The following is a 25,917-nucleotide window of genomic DNA, read 5'->3' as shown; positions in this document are numbered from 1 at the left end:
TGGGTGGCAGAGTGGCTGGAGTACTGGACCTACTCAGGAAGACATGAGCTCAAATCTGACCTCAGATATTTGCTAGCTGTGTGACCTTAGGCAAGTCATTTAACATCTGTTTGCCTCAGTTTCCTCATCTGTAAAATGAGGATAATAAGCACCTACTTCATGGGGTTATTGTGAGAATCAAGGAGATAATATTTGTAAAATATTTAGTGCAGTGCCTGGGTTCATAGTAGATGCTATATAAATATTCACCCCCACTACTTAAAGGGGTGGTGGACTCCACTCCTCCCTGGAGGTCTTCAGACAGAGGCTGGAGGACTACCTGGTGGGGTGTGGCCAAGGGGATTCATGCTCAGGGACAGGTTGGACCAGGTGGCCTCTGAAGTTTCATGGCTGAGGCCATGAATAACAAAGGGTGACTTAGTCTCCCCAAGAGCTCCAGGGAGGACCATTCATTCTCTTAAGCAGGGAAGATGCTGCCGGAAAGACAAGAGACTTCTCTCCAGGTGGGTCAGACATGCTGTCAGAAATGAATGCAGATTCTCATCTTAGTGTATTAGAGAAATTGTCTGTACATGTATCCACATGCATGCATACTCACAAGTGTATGTACACACACACACACACACACACACACACACACACACACACACACACACCCTCACCCAATGACAGAAGAACATTACTCTTTCTTGAGAGGAAAATGGATAGATGGAATGGAAGATGAGGGGGAGGGGAATGGAGATGTGAATTTTTTGTGGGAGTCAGGACTTATGATTTCATCAATGACAGGAGTGTCTGCTATGAGAAGTCTTCCCACTCACACTAAAGCTAGGATATAGGAAAGGACCCTCATGATTTGATTGGTCTCTGAGTGAGTACAAACTCACCTCTCAGATTCTATTTAGCTGACTTTAGGCGATGTCTCACGGCCATTGGCCCACATCAACACTATATTGTGCGTGGTCGGGGCATGCCAACTAGCTGCCCTGTAGCTCTATTCCTCAATCTTATGACTCCCCTGGCTACCTCTCCCTTGCATGGGTTGATGCTCCCTATTAGAAGGCGAATTCCCTAAAGGCAAGGACTGACTCACTTATCTTCATTATCCCCAGTGCTCAGCACAGGGCCTGGTGCACTGGAGGCACTTACTACAGATTATTTCCATACTCGTATTTCTTTCCATCTCATGTATGAGGAACAGTGAGTAATGGCTTGTTGAGAAGTGTTAAAATAACAAGGATTTACATAGCAGTTAAGGTTTGCAAAGTTCTTAACAAATATGATCTCATTTGATCCTTACAACTCTCAAAGGTAGGTGCTATTATTATCCCCATCACAAAGAGAAGGAAACTGAAGCAGGCAGCTGTTAAGTGACTTGCCTCTGGTCACACAGCTACTAAGTGTCTGAGATTGGATTTGAATTCAGGTCTTCCTGACTCCAGGTCCAATGCTTTCAGCCTGGAAAGATGGGTTGGGGACAGATTCCAAAGGACTTTAAATGCCAAGCTGTGCTAAGCTGGGAAGGCTGTAACCTTCTAAAGGCACCAGAGATCCTCTGGGGTCTACTGAGCAGGAAAATGCCATGGTAGGATCTGTTTTAGGCAGCTCCCTTTGGTAGCTGTTTAGAAGATGGTAAAGACTGGAGACATAGAGATCCATCAGGATGCCAGTGTAATAGCACAAGGGAGAGGGCTGAGGGGCTGAGCTGTGGGAGCAGCGACTGTACAAATGGAGAGAGGGTGGATACCAGAGACTCTGAACAGAGGCTGAACAGGCATGAGAGGGTGTGGACGTACCCATGTTCCAGGTCCCGATGAAGATGGTGATCATGTCAGGCTCAGGTTGCTCAGAATGTTTGTTCTTCATCTGCTGGAGAAGCTGACAGAACCCCTCCCTTTTCTAGACACAGAAGAGCAAACGTAAGGAAGGTCCCTTTGCTTCCTGCACTTGTTGGGTGCCCTGGGCTAGCTCAACCTTGGATAAATAGCAGTTCTCTTTCCAGTGGCCTTTCGGAGGAAAGTCCCTTTCACTGGGCTATTTCTCAAGTAGAGTGAGAAAAACATCCTCTAAAATGAATCACTAAAGAAAGTGTGCCAATGGATGTGGGTTCAAATTCCAGTTCGTTTACTTATGGTGAACACGTGACCTTGGGCAAGTCATTTTTTTATTCTTCGTTTCCTTGTCTAGAACATGAGGATGTCAGATAAGACTGCCTCTCAGGACACTTTGGGTTCTAAAATCTGGGAACACATGATCTTCTCATTGTCCCTCCCAGCTGCGATTTCCAGAATCCCCGGACCTCAAGTCCAAGGACTCAGACTGGATGCCTCGGTCCATCATTCACCACTTGGATGACTTTGAAAAAGTCGTTTCCCTTTTCTAGTTCTCAGTTTCCTCATCTGTAAAGGGCCAGGACTGACATAGGTAACCCGAAGACCTCTCCTAGCTCTAAATCGATAATCTCTGTACCATGGCATTGGCCACTGTCATTGACCCAAGCTCTGGTTTCCTTTTCTTCCCATACTCGACATCTCAGATCTCCATAGCATGCTACTGTTTACAGAGAGTTTTTCTACCAGTCACCTTGTAAAGCAGATGGCATGAGTATTATTATCCCAATTTAACAGGAGAAGAAACTGAGGTTCTGAAAGGTTAACTGACTTGCTCAGGGATATAGAACCAGTAAATGAAGGAGACAGAATCAGCTCCATCAGTGGAGGCAGTGGTGGGTGGTGGGTAGAACCTTGGACTTGGAATCAGGAAGATCTAGGCTCAAATCTTGAATCAGGTACTCACTAGCTGTAGGATCCTGGGCAAGTCTTTGCCTCTCTGGGTGTCAGTTTCCTCAGCTGTAAAAGGCACAGTGACAATGGCCTCTAAGGTCTCCTTCAGAGTGCATTCTGTGATCCTGTGACCTCAGGCTTCCTCACTTACTGGCTAAGCAGTTCTATCTCATTTTCCAGATTTGAATGAATTATGAAAGGATGAAACAAGATTAATTTGATGCAACTTTGGATAGGCCCTGAGGGCACTGTTACCTACATTTTACAGATAAGGTCACAAAGCAATGCAGAGGCAGAGCTGGATTCTCCCGGGTTCTCCCACTGCCTGGCTCTGCTGTTGGGTTTCTGGAGTCTCACTTCCGCTCCCAGATGCCTCTGCCCCCTCTAACTTCCTTCAGAACAGCAGGACAAATAGGGAAACAAGCCTTCTCCTCTGGAGTCACTCAGAAGCAGGGACTTCCCATGTCTCTGGCCTAACTCCCCTGGGTCTCAGTGGCCTCTCCTCATTCAGCAACACAGTTAGAAGTCAAGAAGGGCTTTAAGTAGTTTTGGGGGTGAACTACACAGCAATAAGGGAGGCCACTCTTTTCTGAAGAGGGCTAAAAGTCTCCAGCTTTCGTTATGAGCAGTATAAGGTGTATAGCCTTAGAGCTGGAAGGGACGTTAGAAGAAACTATTTTATCGAAGAGGAAACAGATGGTTAGACAAGCGACTTACTCAATGTCACAAAAGTTATAAGTAGCAGATCCAGAATTTGAACTCAGTTCATAGACTCAAAAATCTAGAGCTGGAAACAATTTCAGAGGCCAGCAAATTTAATCCCTCTTTTTACAAATGAGGAAACTGAGGCCCAGGAGGCAAAATCATTTGCCTAATGGGTAGTGCCTGGCTCTAGTCCTCTGACCCCAGTGCTTGTTCACTGCTGTCTTACAGCCCAACTCTCTCATTTTACAGTCGGGGAAACTGAAGCCCAGAGAGGTGAAATGCTTTGCCCAAGATGGCACAGGTAAGGACAGATCCAAGATTCCAAAGGAGGGGCCCTGATTCCAAACCCAGCATTCTTTCTGCGTGGTGTATACCAACAAATGAAGTTTTTTTGCCACTTACCTTTGAGTCAGCAAAGACATATTCCTTTCGTAAGGTTTTCTCCTTTTCTGTTTCCACAACGATGACGAGCTTGTTATGAAATTTCTGGGACTTGATCAGCTGTAAGACTTAAGAGAAAATAAAGCTTCAGCACGAGGGCTGGTTGGACCTAGAGGGGGGATGTGCTCATCCCAGGAGAAGGGAAGAAGCAAAGTCTTCTGGTCCTGAACTCTTTCTCACCTCCTCCTCTACCCTGGAGAATCTGTGCTTAGGGAAGGACTGCTGTGGAGCTTGCTGGAATGCAGGTGCCATAGGGAGGAGGAAGCAAAATTAGTCATTTCTACCTTAGTTAGAATGAGTGAGTTTATCAGTTACTTTACAGAGAGCCAAGGCCCTGTGGTGATGAATTCTGGGCAGGAAGAAGGGAGTATCCAGCTCTGGGGAACAGGGAACAGGGTGCCAGGTGAGGGTAGGGTAAATGTTGGAAATAACCAGCAAAGAACTGGAAGGAAAGCAGGAATCCATCAAATGGCAATGAGATGCAATTGTTCAGTCATGTCTGACTCTATGGGATGTAGACTTGTCCATGGGGTTTCCTCACAAAGATACTGGAGTGGTTTGCCATTTCCTTCTCCTGTGTGTTCCCATTTTACAGATGAGAAACTGAGGCAAGTAGGGGTTAAGTGACTTGCCCAGGATCACAGTTACTAAATATCTGAGGCCAGATTTGAACTCAGATCTTTCGGACTCCTGGCCAGGTGTTCTACCCACTGCCCCACCTAAATGTCCCTAAGTACCTGGTACATGAATGCAGTGGGATAAAAAAAAATGAAGAATATGGAGAACTGAGAGAAACTTGAGAAGACTTTTTATAAACTGATAAGGAATGAAGTAAGCAGACCTAGGAGAATGATTCACACAATGACAGCAATAACATGAGGGAAAGCAACACTGAAAAGACGTCAGAACCCTGATTAATGCAATGAGCCCTGGCTGGGAGTGGAGCATGGCAGCTGTGATGATGGTGGAGAGCAGCTGTGAATTCAGGGATTTCTCCTGCCTCTTGGCAGAGAGGTGATGGACTATGAGGTAGTGTATAGACCTCTGGACTGGGAGGCAAAAACCTGGGTTCACATCCTACCTTGAATTCTTACTAGCTGGTGAGTCACTTAACCTCTGTTTGCCTCAGTTTCCTTAGTTGTGATATACGGGGGTGAGGACTTCTAAATCATAGGACCACAGACTTAAAGTTACAGTGGAACTTAGAGTACACCAAGTCCAATCCCTTCAATGTTCAGGTGAAGCAACTAAGGCATAGAGTAGTTAAATGACTTTCCCAAGGTCATACAGTTGGTTAAGTGTCTGAGTCAGGATTTGAACTCAGGTCTTCCTGACTTCAAGGCTTTATTTATTGCCCTAGACCACTTCATACTCCAAGTTCTAATTTCCCACAATCCTTGTTTGGGGAGGCCTCAGTCTTCTCTTGCACCCTTCCCACTCAGTCGGGGAAGAGAGAAGGCTGGCTCTCTCCTCACTTTCCAGCACAACATCTGGACTGTCAAACTACCACCCACTCCCTGCTTTTCATAACTTGTACTCAGTGCTATCCATCTGTACCTCCTTTCCACCATCATCACTGCTGCTGTGGTCTACTACCAGCCAGGGCTCATTTCTGCCTTTCTAGAGGATTTTAGTACTTGGCTCACCTGCTTCTTCCAACTCTGTCCCTCCTTTGGCTGCCTCAACATCCATCCTGACTTTCTCGGCCCTATTCAGTCAGCCTCACTAACTTCCCAGTTCCACTGACCCTTTGGTCCTGAACTCTTTTCTCTCCCCGACCCCAACCTGGCAAGTTGGTGAAAAATCCATTCAGACTTTGTTCAAGCTGCTAGCATATGCTTCCATACCCCTTTCACTTTCAGTGAGGCAGCCAAGTGGTCCAGTGGATGGATCCCTCAACTCAGAGGCAGAAAGACCTGGGATTGCATCCTGACTCAGAGACTAGTTGAATGACCCTGTACAAGTCAATCTTTTTTTATATCTGTAAAATGGAGCTAATAATGACACCCATCTCCCAGGGGTTTTGTGAGGATCAAATAAGATAATAACTATGAAGGTCTCTGCAAACCTTAAAATGCTATTTTGGTGTTGGCCATACATCCTCCAACCTGGTTAATTTCACTTGCTCGATTCCTTCTGCTGGATAAGAAACAGAGACAAAGCCACACAAATCCGGCCAGTCAAATTCAACTTGATCCTGGCCATTTCCCAGGAATTGTCTCCCATAAACTAGCCTGCTCTCCCTTAGGAAAAGGTGTGTGACTGGAAAGCTGGATTTGGAGGTGGGAAGACCTAGCTTCAAGCTTTGCCCCTTCCACACATGGGCTGCATGACTGGGTAAGTCATTTAACCTCACAGTACCCTAGACAACTCTCTAAGGTTATAAGTTATGGAGGAGTTGGTCTGCATCCATGGAATGAGTTTCTACACCAGGAACTTCTTCAGTCCAATGAAATGACAGATCTGGACCAAAAAAAATTGCTCTCACTAAGGTTCAGAATTTTTATGTCATCTTTGACCTATCCTTTTCACCCCTTTTCCCCAGTGTGGTAAAAGCTGATCATCACATCCTTTATCTTTCCAAAATGTCTCTTCTAACCATTTGCCTCTCTACCTTCCTGATGGTGTTGCCTCATTTTCTCCTGCCTGCTCATGGAACAAGCTTCTACCTTGGCCTTTCTGACTTGATGCTTTCCCTTCAATCAAAATGATAAACTCCTGCCATGCTAATTTTCCTAAAACCCACTCAGTGAATCCTGTCACCTGCACATCACATGTAGGCTTTGAGAGTCAAACCCCACAGAGACTTCATTTCCTCCTCAATCATATCTGAGGTCCTCTCAGGTTAGGGACATCCAAGCCTCTCCAGAATCCTGCCTTATCCTACCTACTCAGCCCAGCCCACCTTGTTTCTCAGATTGCTCCATGTCTAAACTTCTGTTGCAAGAAAACTAGTGGTGTCCCTCTTCTTCATAATCATTCTTGCACCCTTCTCTCATGTTATCCCCATACTCATGTATAATTAAAGGGATCCAGGGATTCAAAGAGGTAATGATGAGTAATGAAAGCATTCCAGGCATGGGAGGGGAGCTTCTTGTACAAAAGCAGGGAGGTGGGAAATGAATGGGACAGCAGGCAAGCCAATTTGGTTAAAATATGAGCTACTTGAGGATCAGTGATGGGAGATGTCAGATGGCCTGAAAATGCCTTGAAAGTGAGCTGTGTTTTAGATTCATCTTTCTACCTCTACATCTCATCTGATGTGGTCTCAGCTGGTGTTCTCCAGCAATACTTAATAGCTGTTTGCTGAATGAGTGAATATGTGAAGACTCTTTTTCTTCCAAACTTGTGCCTACCCATTGCTCATCTCATGTATTTAATTTGGGCAGGTTCTTCCCTTCTTCTTAAATATAACAGTAGTCTTATAGTAATAATACCAGCTGACTCTGTGCCAGGTTCTGTGCTAAGCACTTTGCAATTATTTTATTATTTGATCCTTACAAAAACCCTGGGAGTTCGGTGCTATTACCCATGTTTCACAGATGAGGAAACTGAGGCACTCAGTAAGCAACCTGCCCAGGGTCACATAGCTAGTAAGAGTCTGAGACTGGATTTGAATTCAGGTCTTCCTGACACCAGGGGCTCTATCCATTGTACCACCCAGCTGTCCAAAAAAAAAAAATCCTCTTTGAAACTTTTTGTAGCTTCACCTAGTGATAAAAATTATGAAGCCTCCATACCAAAGAGATCAAAGACAATATGTATACAAATATTCATGGCAGCTCTTTTCATCGTAGCAAAAGCTGTTCTTCCAGCCTCCATTCTCCCTCTACTCCAGTCCATCTTTGGGTTTGGCTCAGGGGGCCAGCTGAGCATGGTACACTGTGGGTCTAACCAAGTTCTTCTCCACCCCCTCCATTTAGTCTATTTCAGTGGCTCTCATGACCTCCAGGATTGAATCCCAAACCCTCAGTCCTACTTTCTACCCTTCCATAACCTGGTCCTTTCCAGCCTCCTTCTACTTTCCTCTCTCCCACTTACACTATGCTCCAGTGACAATGGCCTCCTCGCTGTTCCTTCCTATGATACCATCTCCTACCTCTGGACATTTCCACTGGCTGTCCCTCCTGCCTGGTACTCCCTCCCTCCCCAGCTCTGCTCCTGGATTTCCTGGCTTCCTTCAAATCTCAGCTAAAGTCCTGCCTTTAACAAGAAGTGCTTCCCAGTCTTTAGTGCCTAGTCCCTGATGCCTTCCCTCTGAGATTACCTCCAATTTACTCTCTCTCTATTCTGTTTGCATCAAGTAGTTGGCATGGCATCTCTCCCAGTAGACGGTGAACTCTTTGAGAGGTGGGACTGGTCTTTGCCTTTCATTGACTCCCCAGCATTTAGCACAGTACCTTGCACACAGTAAGTGCTTAATAAATGCTTATTGATTGACTATAACTTCACTAGCATGGCTACTCTTTCCACTTCTATAATCACAACCCTTTGTGAAAAGAGCAGGTTGTTTCAAGGGGCTGTTGTGGCTGAGGCCAGCCTGGGGATGCACCTCTCCAGAAGCTGTCTGGATCACACACCATAGATAGTGGTCTATTACTACACCCAAGCCCAAGGTTTTTACAACTTCATAGGACCTGTCAGAGCTAAGCACAGTCTCCAAGAATAGGTTCCCCTTCACTCCAAGCTGAAGTACTGAGCAGAAGTGAAGTATATGGGACACACAGAAAACAAACAACTATATGTTGCATAATGTGGTTAGTGATATCACTGGTTAAATTGGGTGCTCCAGGAGATCAGAGGGAAGGAGAGGAAGAGGAAAGGAGGGAATGAATGAAAAAAGGAAGGAAGGAGAGAAGGAGCAAAGGCGGAAAGGAGAGGAAGGAGAGGAGGAGAGGAAAAGGGAAGGAGAGAAAGAGGGAAGGAGGGAAGGAAGGAGGGTTCACTTTTGACTGGTATGAGCTTGATAGAGATTCCAGAGGGAGAGACACCTAAGCTGAGCCTTTAAGGGCAGACGGGATGCCAACATTTGGAGAAGGTGTCACTATGGAAATGCCAAACAATCCATCATAGAACAAGGCTCCAGTGGCCAAGCGAGATCTCATCTGTTCTTCACAGAGAGACCATAGCTATCACCTCTTGGTTTTCTTACTTTTATTGTGGCTGTAGAATTTGTCCTCAGGGCCATCTTTGGATTTCTTGATAATCAGTTTCCCAGTTTCAACGTCAACTTTAAGCTGCATTTTTTGTGGAATTCCTAAGGATTCTGCTTTTACCTATGAAAACAGGAAAGAGGATTTTTCACCATTTTCATGATTTATTTCCATTGTGGCATGTAGACCTGGAGAGGACCTTAGAGGTTCTTCCATAATCCCTTCATGAAAAACTGAAATTTTTTTTTTTATAATTCTGAACTGGACAAGTACCAATGAATAGGAATAATTTCATAGTCAAAGGAGAACAGAAAAAGAGGAATGCATGTGAAACCATGAATACATACATATGTAATCTTATTTTTAAAGGATATATAATAAAATCAAGATGTTAATTTCAAATCTATGCCAGTTCTTTTCTGGGTGTTCCAACCCCCTGATCCTAAAGGGAAGGGAAAGGAATTTCAGAGATGTATCTGTTATTAAAGTAGCATGAGGCAGCTAGGTGATGCAGTGGATAGAGCACCAGTGCAGGAGTCAGGAGGACCTGAGTTCAAATCTCACCTTAGACACTTGACACTCACTAGCTGTGTGACCTTGGGCAAGTCACCTAACCCCAATTGCCTCATCCTGGGTCATCTCCAGTCATCCTGATGAATATCTGGTCATTGGATTCAGATGGCTCTGGAGGAGAAGGGAGGCTGGTGATCTGCATAGACCTCCCTCACTCAAAACAAAGTCAAGTGCAAGTCAGGTCATTATTTCTCTGATGGCATGGTCTTCTTTGGCAACGAAGAAAGAACACACACATACATATTACAACTCTCTGTACCTTAGGAGAAAGGTTTATCAGTTCCTTTGGGTCAGGGGGAAGTCGTTGCCTGCTGGCTCTCCAGCTGCTGATGTGTCTCTCCAAATTTAGCTAGGATGGTTTTTGGATGACAGAAAGACACTCTTCTAGCTCGGTAAGACCTGGCAGAGTTTACATTCACAGGCTTCCAGAGCCCAAGGTCACCTCCACCCCATGGGAAAGCATCAGAGGAAGACAATACTAATATGAGCCCTTCCATTACTTGGGCTGGGACTACTTAGGGGTAACAATGTACCACTTTAATACATGATCATCAGCAAGCCTTTCTTATATGCCAGGCCCTGTGCTGTTCAGTTGCTTTTCAGTTGAGTCTAACTCTTTGTGACCCTATTTGGGGTTTTTTTGGCAAAGATACTGGAAGATTTGCCATTTCCTTCTTCAGCTCATTTTACAGAGGAGCTCATTCTACGGAAGCAAACTGGGTAAAGTGACTTGCCTAGGGCCACACATTCAGTAAATGTCTGAGGACAGACTTGAATTCAGGAAGGGGAGTCTACTGAGCCACTCCCATGGCCCTATGCTAGGTACTGGAATAAAATATTTTAGCATCCAAGACCTAGAATGGACCATACGAGGCCATCGGTCCATCTATTCCTATGTGAGTACAGGACTGAATTTCTAATGTCCCAGACGAATAAGAACCTCTGTTGTTCCCAGAATCACAGAATTTGAGAATGGGGGGGGGGGGGGGGGGAGGGAGGAATCTCAGTGTTCATTTGATTTAACCTGTATACCAGCAAAATCGCTACTATAACTTATCTGGTAAATGGACCTTCAGCCTTCACTTGAAAAGCTTCAGAGTCAGAATTTACCACTTTCTGAGGCAACGCCTTCTATTTTGGGACGGATCTCATTGAATGGGAGTTTTTCCAGATGCTAAGCCCTAAATTGTAATTGCCAACCAGTGCTCCTGGTTCTGCCCCTGGGGCCAGATGGAGCCAGTTTAACCTCTGTCCCTCATTACAGCCCTGGGAATACTCAAAGACAACACTCATGTCCCCTGAGTCTTCTCTGGGTTAAATACACCCAGGTTATTTAGCCAGTCCAGACGTGACATGGTCTCAAGGCTCATTCCTATCCTGAATTCCTTCCTCTGGTCACAGTCTGCCTCCTCCACTCAAATGTTCTTACTAAATTGTGATTGCACAGAACTATACGTAATACTCCAGAAGAGGAGTATTCACTGCTTTAAAAAAATACATTTTCTTTTGGTGGTCACGAATAAAGATCATCAAACACAAACATTTCAATGTACAAAGAACAAGTATGCATGGAACTGTGAACTTTGCCCATTAGATTGTAAGATCCTTGAAGGCAGAGACTGTCTTTCGCTTCTTTTTGTACTCCCAGTGCTTGGCACAATGCCTGGTACAGAGTAGGACTTAATAAATGTTTACTGATTGATGGACTGAATTTCTGTCATACATAGTCTGGCAGGACCCAATTTTTGAAAGGGGAGAAATTCCTTATGTTCATTTGGTCATCTGATTCAAAGTTTAACAACCATCCTATTCAGGAGACTTCTCATGAAGCCCCCTCTACAGGAGAAGTTCATTTGTCCTAATAGATCCTGTTACCTGCAGAGTACTCTTGTAACCTTGACAACAATTCAGGGGCCTTCAGCACTGAGCCAAGACGAGTACGTTGGTGGTTGAGGGGGTAGGAGTGGAGCAGATAGGGTATGGGGTAGCTGCCAAAGAGGAGACAATTACCTCAAAGGTAACAGGAGGGATGAGTGAGCGCCGATGTGTGGATTCAGGACCTTCTCCCAAAAATGCCTTTACCTGGAACCACAGAAAATATGGAGACTTCAAGTCAATGAGAAGAGAGAGAGAAAGGAAGCATAGCCATCCCAGGGCTCACCTTTAACACACAGAAAAGGAAAACCAAGGGGAACATCAGCAGTCTATGAGAAAAGGGGAAGAATGTCGTCTTTGTACTGTACCTTATCTTCAAGAGAAGACAGTAAGCTGGTCAGCTGGCCAAGCTTGGCTATTACATTGACTGGATTTGCCTCTGCACACACCTGGGAGGTCAAAGAGAGGGAGCCATCTCATTTGTTCACATTGAATAGATATTTATTGCACATCTACTATGTTCAAGGAAGTCACTGTATTAACTGCTGCTGGGGATCAGATGAATAGGGTCTAGTCTCACCCTCATGAAATTCATAGTCTAGTGGTAAAAATAAGGCATGCATAAATGCAAGCAGTTCTAATACAAGGCTGGATACACTCCATTCCATGAGAAAGGTACAGAAAAAGTTCTCTGGGGGGTAGCAGCTGGATGGGGAATCACTTCTGCCTAGGAAGTGGGATGGAATCAGGGAAGACCTCAGAGAGGAAGTAGCATTTGAAGACCGCTGCTTGCCATGCCAAGGAAGTACATGAAAAGAAAAGACCACCATGACCATAGAAGGTCAGTCAACAGCTGATGTGTGGGTGCTTTTACTGACCTACTCCTTCCTGCTCTTTTCCTTGTTCTTTGGCACAAGGGATGGCTCTGGGAGGGTTAGGGAGGGAAGCCTCACTTGGGAATTCATTTTACACTGGAGGAAATAGAGAGCCTGAGGTCTGAAGGAATCTACCCAGGATCTCTTTGGTTTGTGACTGGGCTCACTCCCATTCAGCTTTGATGACTCAGGATCCAGCTCATCTGCTCGATTCCTCAGCACCTACCTCATTTCCCAGCTACTCTCTGGCCCTGTCCTGTTGGCCAGGCACACCCATAAGTGGGATGCTCCAGTTAATGACTCCTGTTTTCAGACTTTCTCTCCTACTCTGGGTGGCCTTCCTTAGCTTCAAGCTACCCACCTATCCTGACTTCTGCCTCGCTTTGGTGGGTCTAGCAAAAACAACTCAGATTAACTCACACGTCCCTGAAGTCAGCTTTGGCCAGAGATAGCCAAGATCAGTGACTATCAACTGTACATCACGTTCCAGCTACATCTTTGGGGGTATGGGCAGGTCAGAGCTCAGGGAGGACAAAGAACTCAGCCTTCAGGACTTCAGGCCCTCAGTAATCAAGGTAAGTCACGTTCCTATAGCCCCTGTAAGTGCTTTACTGGAAAGACACACAAACAGCACTACCTCCAGTTTGCAGTTAAGGAAACTGAGGCACAGAGATGGGAAGTAACTTCCCCAGGGTCACATAGCTAAGAAGGATTATCTCTGGGATTCAAACCCACATCCTTTGACTCCAAGGCAGGGTCTTTCACATTAGACCACAATCTAGGGTTCTGGAGGTATCTACTCTCCTTTCCTCATTGGTGCTCCTTCAGATAAGCCCCTTCCAGATACTGACTGATAAAGGCAAAAGGTCATCCCCCAGAAGGGCTCCTGTGCCTTGGGAATCCTTGACACAGCCCAGCTGGGAAGCTTTGGATGGTTCCAGCCTCTACCTTCTCCAAACCATCCTCCATGCTGGCTGCCAAATGAATATTGCTAAATCATGCCTGAGGACACTGTTCCTCTGCTCCCAAAGCTTCCGGAACTCCCCAAGGCCTCAAGGAAAAGCTCCAAGCTCCTTGTCTGGCATGGAAAGCTCTCACGACTTGGCTCCAACCCCTCTTTCCAGGCTGGTTACATATTCCTGTGCCTTATTCTATATTTAGCCCAAAAGGCCTAATTCCCCTCCCTCCCCCCGCCCCGACAATATCCTCTCTCCCACCTTGTGCCTAGACTTTCTTCTGCTCCCACCTGCCCTTCTTTGGATCCTTAGCTTGTTTCAAAGCTTGGCTCAAGTGTCACCTGTACAAGGCCTTCCTGGATACCCTGAGTCCTTACTGTCCCCATTTGAGTAAATTAATGAATGGATGCTAAAGCGACTTTTAAACCCTGACTCCAGGCCAGGGAGTAGGCTGAGCTCTGGGCACAGAAGTACGAGAAGACAAGATAAGTTTTGTCCTCAATCAGCTTACCTCCTGATGAGGGGATACAACATTGAAAGGGAGCTTCAGGTGGCAGGTTTTGGAAAGGTGGCTGGTTCTGGGCAAGGGAAAGTCAGGGCCTTGGGACTAGTTCAAATTCCACTTCTGATTACTACTATCTGAGATTTGGGTGAGATACTTAACCTCCCTGGGCCTCAGTTGCTCCTCTGTAAAATGGGAAGGGGTAGACTAGAAGGTCTTTGAGGTCTTTTCTAACTCTAGGGCAGTGAGGTGGCACAGCAGACAAAGCACCAGACCTGAGGGCAGGAAGATCTGAGTTCAAATCTAGCCTCAGACACTCACTAGCTGTATGACCCTGGGCAAGTCATCTCACCCTATTTACCTCAGTTTCCTCATCTGTAAAATCATCTGGAGAAGGAAATGGCAAAACCAGTCCAGTATCTTTGCCAAGAATATCCCAAATGGGGTCATGAAGAGTTGGACATGACTGAACAACAACAAATCATCTCTAGTTCTACAATCATATAAATCATTTAACCTCTCTGGCCTCAGTTTCCTCATCTGTAAAGTGGGAGGGAAGAGCTGGATTAGATAATCTTTGAGGTCCCTTCCAGCTCTAGCCCCAGGATGCTATGACCCTGACTAGGGGTGGGGACAAGGTGAAAGTAAAGGTCACATGAGGCACCTTGCAGGAGGTGCTCCTGCTCTGGCTGCCCATTCCTCCAGTGCCTGGGTAAATAGAGGAAGTAACTTTCCCAAGATCACAGGAAGGACCTTGCCTATTGCATGCATTTCCAGGGTCCTATCCCTGGTCTCTTCTTCTGTGTATTCATAGAGATGTTTCACTGTCTCCCAGCATACTTTTGTATTCAGAGCACCCATACAGCTTTCCCTCCCTCTTGAGTCCCCTTCCCCCACTCCACATCTTTTTTGAGGCCGCCCAGGGAATCTTCATCAGTCCTTTTCTCATTCTTCTCCTTTCGGTGACAAGATGACCTACCTGTGGGCGAGGCCAGATGCCAGGGGACAGCTGCTGGTCAAATAACCTCTGTATGGACTCCAGGGATGGGAGGGTCCTGGCAACCTCACTGGAGGGAAGAAACATGGTGAAGGGAATGGTTAGCCTGGAGAGCCAAGCCAGGCTCCAGGTACCTGGAGTACCAACAGGAACGGGGAGGTACAGAGCAAAGTGGAGGGCTCTTCTCCAAGCCCATGCATCCCCCTGGGGCAGAGCTGACAGCTGTCAGGTTTCAGCAGCTCCCCCCACCCCAACATCAACCTCCCTTTCCCCTCCCTGCATCCAGCTGCTGCTGGGCTTGTCATGATATGGAAACTGCTATAGCCACGAAACCATAAGATCAGGAGCTAAAAAGAAGCTCAGAGAATACTTAATCTGAGCCTTGAAGGAAACTCAGTGAAAGAACAGTTCAGCAAAACTGACCAGAGTCACTTAATTCTTTTCAGTGCTTTTTTTTTTTTTTTTTTAGGTAATCAGGGTTAAGTGACTTGCCCAGGGTCACACAGCTAATAAGTGTCTAAGGCTGGATTTGAACACAGGTCTTCCTGACTGCAGGGCCAGTTCACTATTCACTGTGCCACCTAGCTGCCCTCAGACCCAACCAATTCTAAGAGATGATAAACATTGGTTCGAAGTATTAGCACTGGAAGGGACCTCCCTGAGAACATTATTCTAGTCTAACATTCTCATTTTACAAATGAGAAAATGGATGCCCAGGCAGGTTAAGTGATTTGCTCAACGCTGTCCAGCTAGTCAATGGCACTGGACTGGACTGAACTAGCTCACCTGATTCTCAGCACAGGCTCTTACTCCCTGTGCCTGCTAAGGCTCTGATCTGAGCTGCCACTGACAATCTTGGCTCTCAGGCTGAATATCTGAGGAGTCCTCAAAGCACGTTTTCAAGATAAATTCAATTGAGGGGCTGGGGAGTGACCTGGAGGAAGGTTGCTGGGCTTTATCCTACTGAGGAAGACAGTCAAGGCAGAGTCCAATGGACACTAGGAGACTGATTCTGGGGAGTCTGCCTAAGAAAATAGAGTGGGGAAGAGCTGATCTAATCTACAGCTGCACAGGAAAGAAGAAAAGTCTCCTCCTTTAATGCCTCCTATTTTGACTAATTATCTGTGTTATTCAGGTGCCCAGTTCTGTAGTATCCTTCTGCTGAAGGAGATAAGCACTGTAAATACCAGTAGCTTCCAAATTCCAATGCCCTAGGAAAAGTTCCATTGCCCCACCCTAGTTACATCTCTCTTTCTGATTAGTATTAGGTCTTAATTCCTCATTTAAAAATTCTGGAAAACCAATTGAGAATTCTCCTTAACTCTTCTTTTCAATCTAGGACGAGGCCTGAAAGTTGAGAACGCAACAATTACTTTATATTCCACCCAACAAGAATTCTCGATTTTTGAGCTTAGATGGAGACTTAGCACCAATTCTCTGGGGGTGGGAGTAGGGTGATTATCTGACTGGGGATCGATGATTGGCTATCAGAGCACTGCTGTGTGGCCCCCTTCAGAGCTTGCATGAAAAACTGAGTGAACCCTCTCTCCCATCCCTGCCATCACCCATCCCACTTACAAATTTGGCCATTATATATGTCTCTCCTGCCTCAGGCTTTGCACCACCAGGGATGTGGGTATAGCCAAACCAAAAAGCATTGGCTGATCCCAGCCTGACACTGCCTGGAGATGGGACTGCTGTTTTTCTTCTGGATACTCCTCCTGCCCACATCCAGCTGGAGAGTTCCAGGGCCACAGAGTCTTGCCAAGAGGCACCAGAATTATCCTATTTTAGCTATTGGCTGTATGGAATCTCTGAATTGAAAGGAACCTCATAGGTCCCCCATTCTGAGCAGCTCCTCCTCTCCCATACCCCTAAGGAGTGGCCCCCCCAGCCTCTGCTCCAAGAAATCCAGCCAAGACAGCAGTGCCGCTGGGGAAGGTTTTTTCCTTTCCTAGGAGGAAATGACTTCTCCTGGCTCATGAAGTTTCAGGGGCATCCTGTTACTTCTAGGATAATATACAACCTTTGCTATTTGACTTTGAAAGTCCATCCTGAGCAAGCTCCATCCGCCCTCTCCAGATTTAGCTCACATTAATCTCTGACATTATCATTCATGTTCCAACAGGCTTACTTGCTGCTTTCTAGACTTCCCTTCTCCCAACTCCATGCCTTAGCCCAGGCTGCTCCTCGAGGGCTGCCTGGAGGGCAGGGGCTCTCTGGTTTTGGACTCTACCTGGCACATGGTGGGCATTACAGCCACTCCTGTTGGCAGCTCATTCCACTTTTGTCAGCTCTACTCATTAGTAAGCTTGCCTTTCCCCCCTTGCTGAAATCTGCTGCTTTTTGCAATGTTCATTCAGCACTCCTTGTTCTGCCCTCCGGGCCTCAATAAAACAAGGCTAATTCCCCTTCTGGGTGACAGCCCTGCAGTTACTTGAGGACAGCTCCCATGTCTCAGCCTGGCAAAGTTTGTTGGCTTCCTCCTCGTTTCTTCCAGCTGATTAGTGGATCGTGTGCTTTGGGGGCCCCTTGGGACCTCAGCAGTGGGAACTGCCCCAGACTGTCAGTGTCTTTCCTAGGATGTGACAGAACTCAATATTCTAGGGGTGATTTACTGGGACAAATTATGGGAGAACCACAGTGTCCCTAGCTCAGTTCAATAAGCATTATGTGCCAGGCACCGGGAAAGGTGGTGGGGACAGACAAACCAAAAGAGTCTCTGCCTTCAGGAGGCTGCTATTCTATTAGGAGAATAGTGAGGCTGATGACTTCCTGCAGCACTGCCTCACTTAAATCCGATTTATGAGCAAGTCATCAGCCTCATGATGTCAGTGGTCCTCTTGGACAACAAAGACTGAACAACAAAAACATATATTCAGTGTAACTTTGAGGGTGGGGCAGAGTATTGGGGGGATCAGGAAAGGCGCCACACAGGATCCGGCACACAAACTGAGCCTTGAAGGAAGCTAGGGAATTATAGGAGGCAGAGTATTGTCAGAATGATGGATGCCTTTGTAAAGGCATGGAGAAAGAAGGAAGGAAACATCTACTATGTGCTATGCACTGAGTTAAGTGTTTTATGAATGTCTCCTTCGATCTTCACAACACCCCTGGGAGGGGGTGCTACTATTATTCCCATTTGACAACTGAGGAAACTGAGGAAACTGAGGCAGACAAAGGTTCTATGACTTGACCAGGGAAACCTGAAGGCAGAATGTCAGGTATGGTGAATGAGGGGTCACTTTGTCTGGAAGCATAGTATGCATGCTAAGTAATGTGAAATCAGTCTAGATACACTGGAGTCAGACCGCAAAGAGTTTTCAATGCCAATAAGATACTTCTTTGTAGAAAATATAAGGATCCACCAGAACTTACTGAGTGAGTGAGGAAAGCAGTTAGACCTATGCCTTTGGAATATCCCTTTGGCCACCACGAGTCAGACTGGAGAGGCAAGGAACTCACACAGGAAGCTCCTGGCAAAATCCTAGCAAGAGCTGATAAAGGCCTGAACTAGGGTGTTGGATTAAAAATGAAGAGACAGATACAAGAAATGTGGATCTTATACAAGATAGATCTGGACATTATATTTCTGCTTATTTAATTAGGTGGCACAATGAATTTGGAGTCAGGAAGACCTGAGTTCAAATTCATCCAGACATTTACCAACCACGTGACCCTAGGCAAGTCACTACTGTCTGCCTTAGTTTCCTCATCAGTAAAATGAGATAATAATTGCACCTCCCCAGAGTAATGATACCAACCCCAGAGTAAAGCACTTAGCTAACTAACCCTAAAGCACCAGAAATGCTACTTATCATCCTGATGATGATGGTGATGATGATGACATCATCCTTTCATGGCTGCTGTGTCATACTGTTAGCTTATATTAATTTGAAGTCCTTAGCCCATATTTGGGCAATTGATTTTTTGAACCCAAGGACACTGCTTTACATTTATCCTCATTAAGTTTTATCGTTTTAGACTTGGCTCATTTTTCTAGTCTGTCAAGAGCTTGTTGGTTCCCAGTTTGGTTATCCAACATATTAGCCCACATGTTTGCTAAGCCAAGTATGCATTCATTTGAGTAATAATAATTTTTCAGACTATAGTTGGAGTGTGTCTAGGGCAGTCCACTATAGACTTCTCTTTTGGCTCCCCTGTTCTCTAGATCCAAATGTGTTAACCAAGCTCTCCCTAACTTTGCTGTCATCTAGCTTACATCATTCCCTCAGCAGGAGAGCAGGAGAGATATTGTCAGGTCTATTACTGAAATCCAGGTGTACTACCTATCCTGGAGGCATTCATTGGGTCAGTCAAATCTATCTGTCAGAAAAGGAAATGAGGTCAGGTCCTCAGAACCTATTGTTGACAAACCCAGCTCTTAGTGATCACTACTTCCCTTTCTAAATGCTCACCAACCCTCCCTCTATGGAATTTGCTCCAAAATTTTTTCTAGTTGTTAAGAAAAGGCTCCAATTCTCATTTCCAAAAACATTTGCAAATGAAGCTGGAATATTTATACTATCAACTTCCCCTGATAGTGGATTTTCTCATTTGGTTGCAGACATGTGGGGGAAGTTTCCAGTAAGTGCATCTGTCATAATCAGTAGTAATAATAACTATTTCCAAGATGTGCACTTGCCATTCAGGATAATATTTTCAAGAAATTTAGGATCATTTTTCATAGATGATCAAAGCATTTCATGGTCTATTCATCCTCACTCTATACTGAGGAAGTGAGTCAGCAACAGTTTACAGATATGGAAATGGGATGGCAGAGAGGTCAAATATCTTGTGAAAGATCACATAGCTGACTCCAGCAGAGTTGGAATGATTCTCCATGTTATTGTTGTGTTTCCTCCCTCTCCCCTGTGACAGCTAAGTGGTACAATGGATAGAATGCTGGGCTTTGAATCAGGAGAGCTGGGTTCAAATCCAGCCTCAAACACTAAGCTGTGTGACCCAGGGCAAGTCACTTAACCTCCCTCTGCCTCAGTTTCCTCATCTGTAAAATGGGGATGACAATAGCACCCACCTCTCGTGATTGTTGTGAGGATCAGATGAGATATTGTATGTAAAGTACCTAGCACAGTCCCTGGCACGTAGTATCTGCTTAATAATGGCTTCTTCCTTCCTCCTTTCCCTGTAGACCTAGTAGAATATAAACTTTCCATCTCAAATCTGGTCCCTGTGATGTGTGTCCCTGAATCAGTGTGTAGCACCAGACATCCTCTCTTTTTTCTAAGAATAATATTTATTACTGAAATAGCTGGAAGCTATGACTGTCAGAACTCAGTCAGAGCTGTCATTATTAACTGGCTTTAGGGAGGCTGTTAACAAGAAAGGATGGGAGCCGAATGTGAATTGGTCTCTGGAAACCAGAAGCGAGCTGCCTGGCTAGCTCACATAAAAGCATAGGTTTTTAGTGCTGGAAGATTACTGGCACCTGACTCGCCCTAGTTCAACTGCATCCTTGTTGAGATGGAGAAACTGAGTCCTGGGGCTCAGAAGTCAAGGTCATGCTCCCTGTTAGAGGCAGAAGCTGGACTCCAGGGGTATGGACTCCTTGACCATTAAGTTCCATCAGGAAGTCAAGGTGGCACAAATAGACAATCAAAACAACACATGGCAAAGTTGTCAACATAGTGATGGTTTTATTTAGAAGACTGGACTTTAATTCCCAGCTTTGCCACTTTTGAACTATGCAGCCTCATGCCACTCACTTTCCCTTTCTGGGCTCAGTTTCCTTACCTGTAAAATGAAGAGGTTGGATTAGATGGCCCCTGAGGTCCCTTTTGGCTTTACATCTAAGATATTGTTAATTCCCCTCCCCTCTATGGGCCTCAGTTTTCTCATCTGTAAAATGAGTGCACTGGACTGGATGGTCCTTCCTGATCTAAAGTTATGACCCTAAAGGCTGTCTGACTCTAAATGCTCTGGATCTGGAGACAAGAGCACTGCTCTTGAAATCCCAGAGAGGACACTGACCAGCTGGGTGACCTTATCTCAAGGGTGAGAAAAGATAAGAGCTGTGAAATCACTTTGGAAATTACAAAGCACCATATTCAAGTAAGGGATAGTATCCATAAACTGATCTACCAGCACTTATTAAGCACTTACTGTATGCCAGATACTGATAGGCCCCCACAATGCCATGATAAATATGCAACATACAGTGTGATGATGAGAAAGAGGAGGAAGAAGAGTAAAGGGAAGAGGAAGAGAGCAATCCACACCTATGTAGTACCTTAAGGTTACAAAGAACCTTCCTCACCACAACCCTGTAATATAGGGAGTGCAGGAATGATTATCCCCATTTTACAGAGTAGGAACCTGAGGCGCCAGGAAATTAGTGACTTCTTGGGAACACAGCATTGTAGATGAGATTCTTGTTCATGGACAAGTGGGACTTGAAGCCAATGCTGAGATTCTGTGATTCTTTGACTTACCCAAGGTCATTCAAATGGCAATACTTGGGTCCAGGTCTCCTGACTCCAGGCTTAAACCTCTCTACACTGTGCTAGAAGAACACAGGACTAGAATTTAGGGCTCAAATGCACCCTGGAAGCCATAGGGCCCAGCCCCATCATTTTACAGATGAGGAAATTGAGTCCTAGAAAGCTTAAATGGCTTACCCAAGGCCATCCAGGCAACAATGATGTATTGTTATTATTAATGATGCTTGCCTATTATAGGCAACGTTTATAAATTGATGTCTTGAATGAATGATTATACCAGTTAAAACCTTATCTTTTTGGTCTTGTAGGGAAAAAAAGATTCTCTTTCTCTTGAATTCTAATTTTTAAAGGTTAGTTGGTCCATAACATCTTCTGCACCATTAAAGTGGCTCACATAACAGAGGAAAGATCAAGAAATTCTGGTTGTGGGCCAATTCTCAATAGGCAATGTGACATGCAGAACTGAACTTGCAGAGGAGAAGACCTGGGTTCAAATCCCAGCTCAGACATTTACCAGCTTTGGGACCCTGGACACCCTGGGCAAGTCACTTCTCCTCTCAGTTTTCCCATCTGTAAAATGAGGGGGTTGGACTTGATTACCTCTAAGGTCCTTTCCAGGTTTATGATCCTAAAGAAAGGCAGGAAGCAGTGTTAGACAAAGCCTGTAGAAATCCTTAGTCTCAGGAATTCCACTCCCCAGGTCATCATGAAACATACAGGCTTTTTTATTTCAGTTTAACCCAGTGCTTCCAGGGAAAGGGATGGTCCAAGGGGTGTGTGTGTGTGTTCATCCTTCGTTGCCAAAGAAGACCATGCCATCAGAGAAATGATGACAAGACTTGCGCTTGACTTTGTTCTGAGTGAAGGAGGGCTGTGTAGGTCACTAACCTCACTTCTCCTCCAGAGCCATCTGAATCCAGTGACCAGATATTCCTCAGGATGAATGGTGATGACCCAGGATGAGGCAACTGGGGTTAAGTGACTTGCCCAAGGTCTCACAGGTAGTGAGTGTCAAGTGTCTGAGGTGAGATTTGAACTCAGGTCCTCCTGATTCCTGCACTGATGCTCTATCCATTGCACCACCTACCTGCCTGATCCAGGGAGTAAAATAAGAAGAGAAGGAGAGAGGGCTGCCCTGAAACCCAGGAATCTGTTTGATGAGGAGATCAGAGACCTTCTTGTTAATGATCAAAAGAGGTGATCAGATCTCAGGGTTTCCATCTGCCAGGATGTGGCCAGAAACAATGGAAACATTTGGCAAAGCTGCCACTATGCCAAGGTATTTGAGGAAATGCACATGGAAGGAATTAAAATTCATCCACTCTGATGCATAACCCAGCACATAAACACAGCCTTCATCTGGCAAAGTGCACCACGGTCATATCAAGATGGGTTTTTAAATGGAAAGCAACAGCCAAGAGATGCTTTCTAAGTATGAGGAAGTGCACTAGAATGCCTTCAAGGGATAGGGAAAGCAAGCCCCCAAATGAAAAAGCAACAAGCCTAGCAAATGAGACATTTGTGTGTGTGTTCATCCTTCGTTGCCAAAGAAGACCATGCCATCAGAGAAATGATGACATGACTTGCATTTGACTTTGTTTTGAGTGAGGGAGGGCTGTGCAGGTCACCAACCTCACTTCTCCTCCAGAGTCATCTGAATCCAGTCACCAGATATTCATCAGGATGACTGGAGATGACCCAGGATGAGGCGATTGGGGTTAAGTGACTTGCCCAAGGTCACATAGCTGTTGAATATCAAGTGTCTGAGGTGAGATTTGAACTCAGGTCCTCCTGACTCCTGCACTGGTGCTCTATCTACTGCACCACCTAGCTGCCCAAGAGACACTTGTAAAGCCCCTGGCACAAGGAAGGGGCTTGATAAATGCTTATTCTCCTCTCCCTCTCCTCCCCTCCCCCTCAACAATGGCCCTTGTAACCTTCCTAAAGCACAGGTCGGATGTATTCCCTACCCTGCTCAAGAGCCCCCAGAGGTTCCCTAGTGCCACTAGGATAAATTACAAACTCCTGCACTTGACATTTAAAATCCTTCACAGTCTGGCTCCTGTCAACCTCACCAGGATTAGCGCACCTCACTCCGCTCAGTCCTCCTTTGTCTTCTGCTCTATTTGCTTTTCCCACAAGCACTCTGCCTGACTGGGAAAGGAAAGAAAATATTTAACTGGGGAGAAAAGTGTGAGGAGAAAAAACCAAATCCTTCCTAACTTCCTGACACAAGCTCACCCTTGTGCCAGTGGTCCTATCTCACCCCACCCCCATTTTTCAGTGTCTTTTTGTGTTTTGTTTTCCCCCACTAGATTGGGAGCTCCTTGAAGGCAGGGGTTGTCTTTTGCCTTTCTTTGTATGTCCGATACTTGGCACACAGTAGGTGTTTAAGAAATGATATTGACTGATTGACCCCTGGATCTGGGAATTCCTAGTTTCCTTCAAGGCTCAGCTCAGGTATTACCTTGCACAGGAAATCTTTTCTGATTCCCCTGCATCAGGGGTTCCTAACCTGGAGTTTGTGAACTTTTACAAAACATTAATTATATTTCGTGGTTTCCTTTGTAATCCTATACATTTTATTTTCCATATAATAACATATCTACTGAGCATTTTAAGGTTTGCAAAGCACTTTATGAATATTATCTCATTTGATTTTAACAATCCTAGGAGATAGGTGCTTTCATTATCCTCACTTTATAGGTGAGGAAACTGAGGCAGACAGTTTAAGTGACTTGCCCCAAAATCACACAGTGGTTAAGTGCAGGGTTGTTGTGAATCTTCCATGAGATGATATTTGTAAAATGCTTAGCAAAATGTTTGACACATAGTAGGTACTATATAAAGGCTGATTTCACATCCCTTTTCTTTCCCCTTTCTGTTCAATTAAGTGTCTGAGGCTGGATTTGAACTCAGGTCTTCCATAATCCAACCCCAGGACTCTACCCATTATGCAACCTACTTGCCTCATTTAACAACATCATCCTGAGAAGGAATCTGGAGGCTTCATCAGACTGATGCAAAAGAAGTCCATGACACACAAAATTTGAGGAACCCTTCCCTAGACATTAATCTTACCTCATCTTCAAATGATCCTGTGTATGTCATATCCCCTCAGCAGAGGGTAAGCTCCTTGAGGGCAGGGAATGTTTTTAGCTTTTGCCTTTCCACCCCCAGGACAGTACACAATAAACATTTCTTATGTGTCTGCTGAATTGAATTGGACCAGCCATATCACTGCTGCCCCTAATGATCTATATTAGGAGGATGGAGAAGGTTCATCTTTCAATCTTGTGTGTGGTCATTGAATTTAAGGACTTGGTGTGAAATCCATCCTGGGGGTGGGTGAGGATTAAATGTTGCTATGCAGGAAAATCTTTCTGTTCTATAGCTGATCCATAAGTTATCATCATTCTGGGGTCTTTTGCCTAGAGTGTGTTACTGAGAAAACCAAGTAATAAAGAAAGTTGTAACTAGAGTGGGGTAAATAAAGCTCTGGCTCAGGGAACTGAAATATAGAGGTCACCCAGTGGCCCAATTTTCTTATTTTCTTTCCTGCCCAATTGAATTTGCCTCAATTATCTTATGTATTGCTTTCATATTCCAAGCTACAAATATGAGCTGAGGGAAATGAGCCTAAGGTGGGCTGCTGATCCAGACAGACACCAATTTGCTAAGATAACTCTGGCAATAAATGAAATGATCTGGGACAGGCTTAGATTTCAGTTCTCCTTGTCTAGGGAAAGGAAAGGCTTAGTCACTGAGAAAACAACTCAAATTAAAGAGAGAGTTCTTTTTGGGGGGCAACGTAAATGGTATAGGGGCAAGAGTGTTGGTTTGGAATTAGAGGACCTGAGGGTAAAGCCCAGGTCTGCTACTCACTAGCTGCTTGACATTGGCCAAGTAGTATCCTCATCTATATAAGGAAGGGGTTGGCTTAAATGGTCTTGGAAGTATACTTCAGATCTAGAATCATGACCTTTCTACCTGAGAGGTTACCAAATCACCATTTCTAAATAACTGAAAATAGGAATAACTTACCTATACGAGGTGTTAAGCTATTAAAGCTTAAGACTGTACTAAGATTTTTGGGACATTCTAAGATGAGTTTTTCATAGTTGTAAAATAGTCAACGAACATTTATTAAGTACCTACTATGTGCCAGGCACTGTGTTAAGTAGTAGGACACAAAAAGGGGCAAAAGACAGTTCCTGCCCTCAAGTTGCTCACAAATGAATGAGAAAAGAGAACAAGCAAACATATACATACAAACAAGCTATATACATGGGATAAATTGGACGTAATTTTAAAAGGAATTAAGAGGGGTTGTGGAAAGCTTCCTATAGAAGATTCTATTTTAGCTGGGACTGAAGGGAAGCTAAAGAAGGTAACTGGTAGAGATAAAGGAGAGGATTCCAGTGTAGAGGACAGTCAGAGAAAATACCTGCAGTCACCAGATGGGGTTTATTGAGTATGGGGTGACAGGATCAGAGCAGAGATTTAGGGAAATGACTTTAGTGACTGAATGGAGGGTGGACTGGAGGGGAGAGACTTGAGGCAGGTAGACCCCCCCAGCAGCTATAGTTATAGTCT

At 45.1% G+C, this 25,917-nt stretch overlaps 1 protein-coding gene across 4 annotated transcripts in view; it reads right to left on the bottom strand.

Annotated features, from left to right (window-relative positions):
* INPP5D (inositol polyphosphate-5-phosphatase D) overlaps positions 1 to 25,917 on the bottom strand; it is a 140,235-nt gene that overhangs the window by 48,982 nt on the left and 65,336 nt on the right. For all 4 annotated transcript variants that reach the window (XM_072640530.1, XM_072640528.1, XM_072640526.1 and 1 more), the window contains 6 exons: positions 14,843 to 14,930; positions 11,899 to 11,979; positions 11,666 to 11,737; positions 9,082 to 9,205; positions 3,891 to 3,997; positions 1,797 to 1,899 (listed from right to left, as the gene is read on the bottom strand). In XM_072640530.1, coding sequence (XP_072496631.1) covers positions 1,797 to 1,899; positions 3,891 to 3,997; positions 9,082 to 9,205; positions 11,666 to 11,737; positions 11,899 to 11,979; positions 14,843 to 14,930 — 575 coding nt within the window. The remainder of the gene's footprint in view (positions 1 to 1,796; positions 1,900 to 3,890; positions 3,998 to 9,081; positions 9,206 to 11,665; positions 11,738 to 11,898; positions 11,980 to 14,842; positions 14,931 to 25,917) is intronic.

This window comes from Notamacropus eugenii, chromosome 2 (assembly GCF_028372415.1).
Source record: "Notamacropus eugenii isolate mMacEug1 chromosome 2, mMacEug1.pri_v2, whole genome shotgun sequence".
NCBI lineage: Eukaryota > Metazoa > Chordata > Mammalia > Diprotodontia > Macropodidae > Notamacropus > Notamacropus eugenii.
Note: the sequence above shows the minus strand (reverse complement) of the source record. Positions and strands in the feature narration are given on the sequence as shown.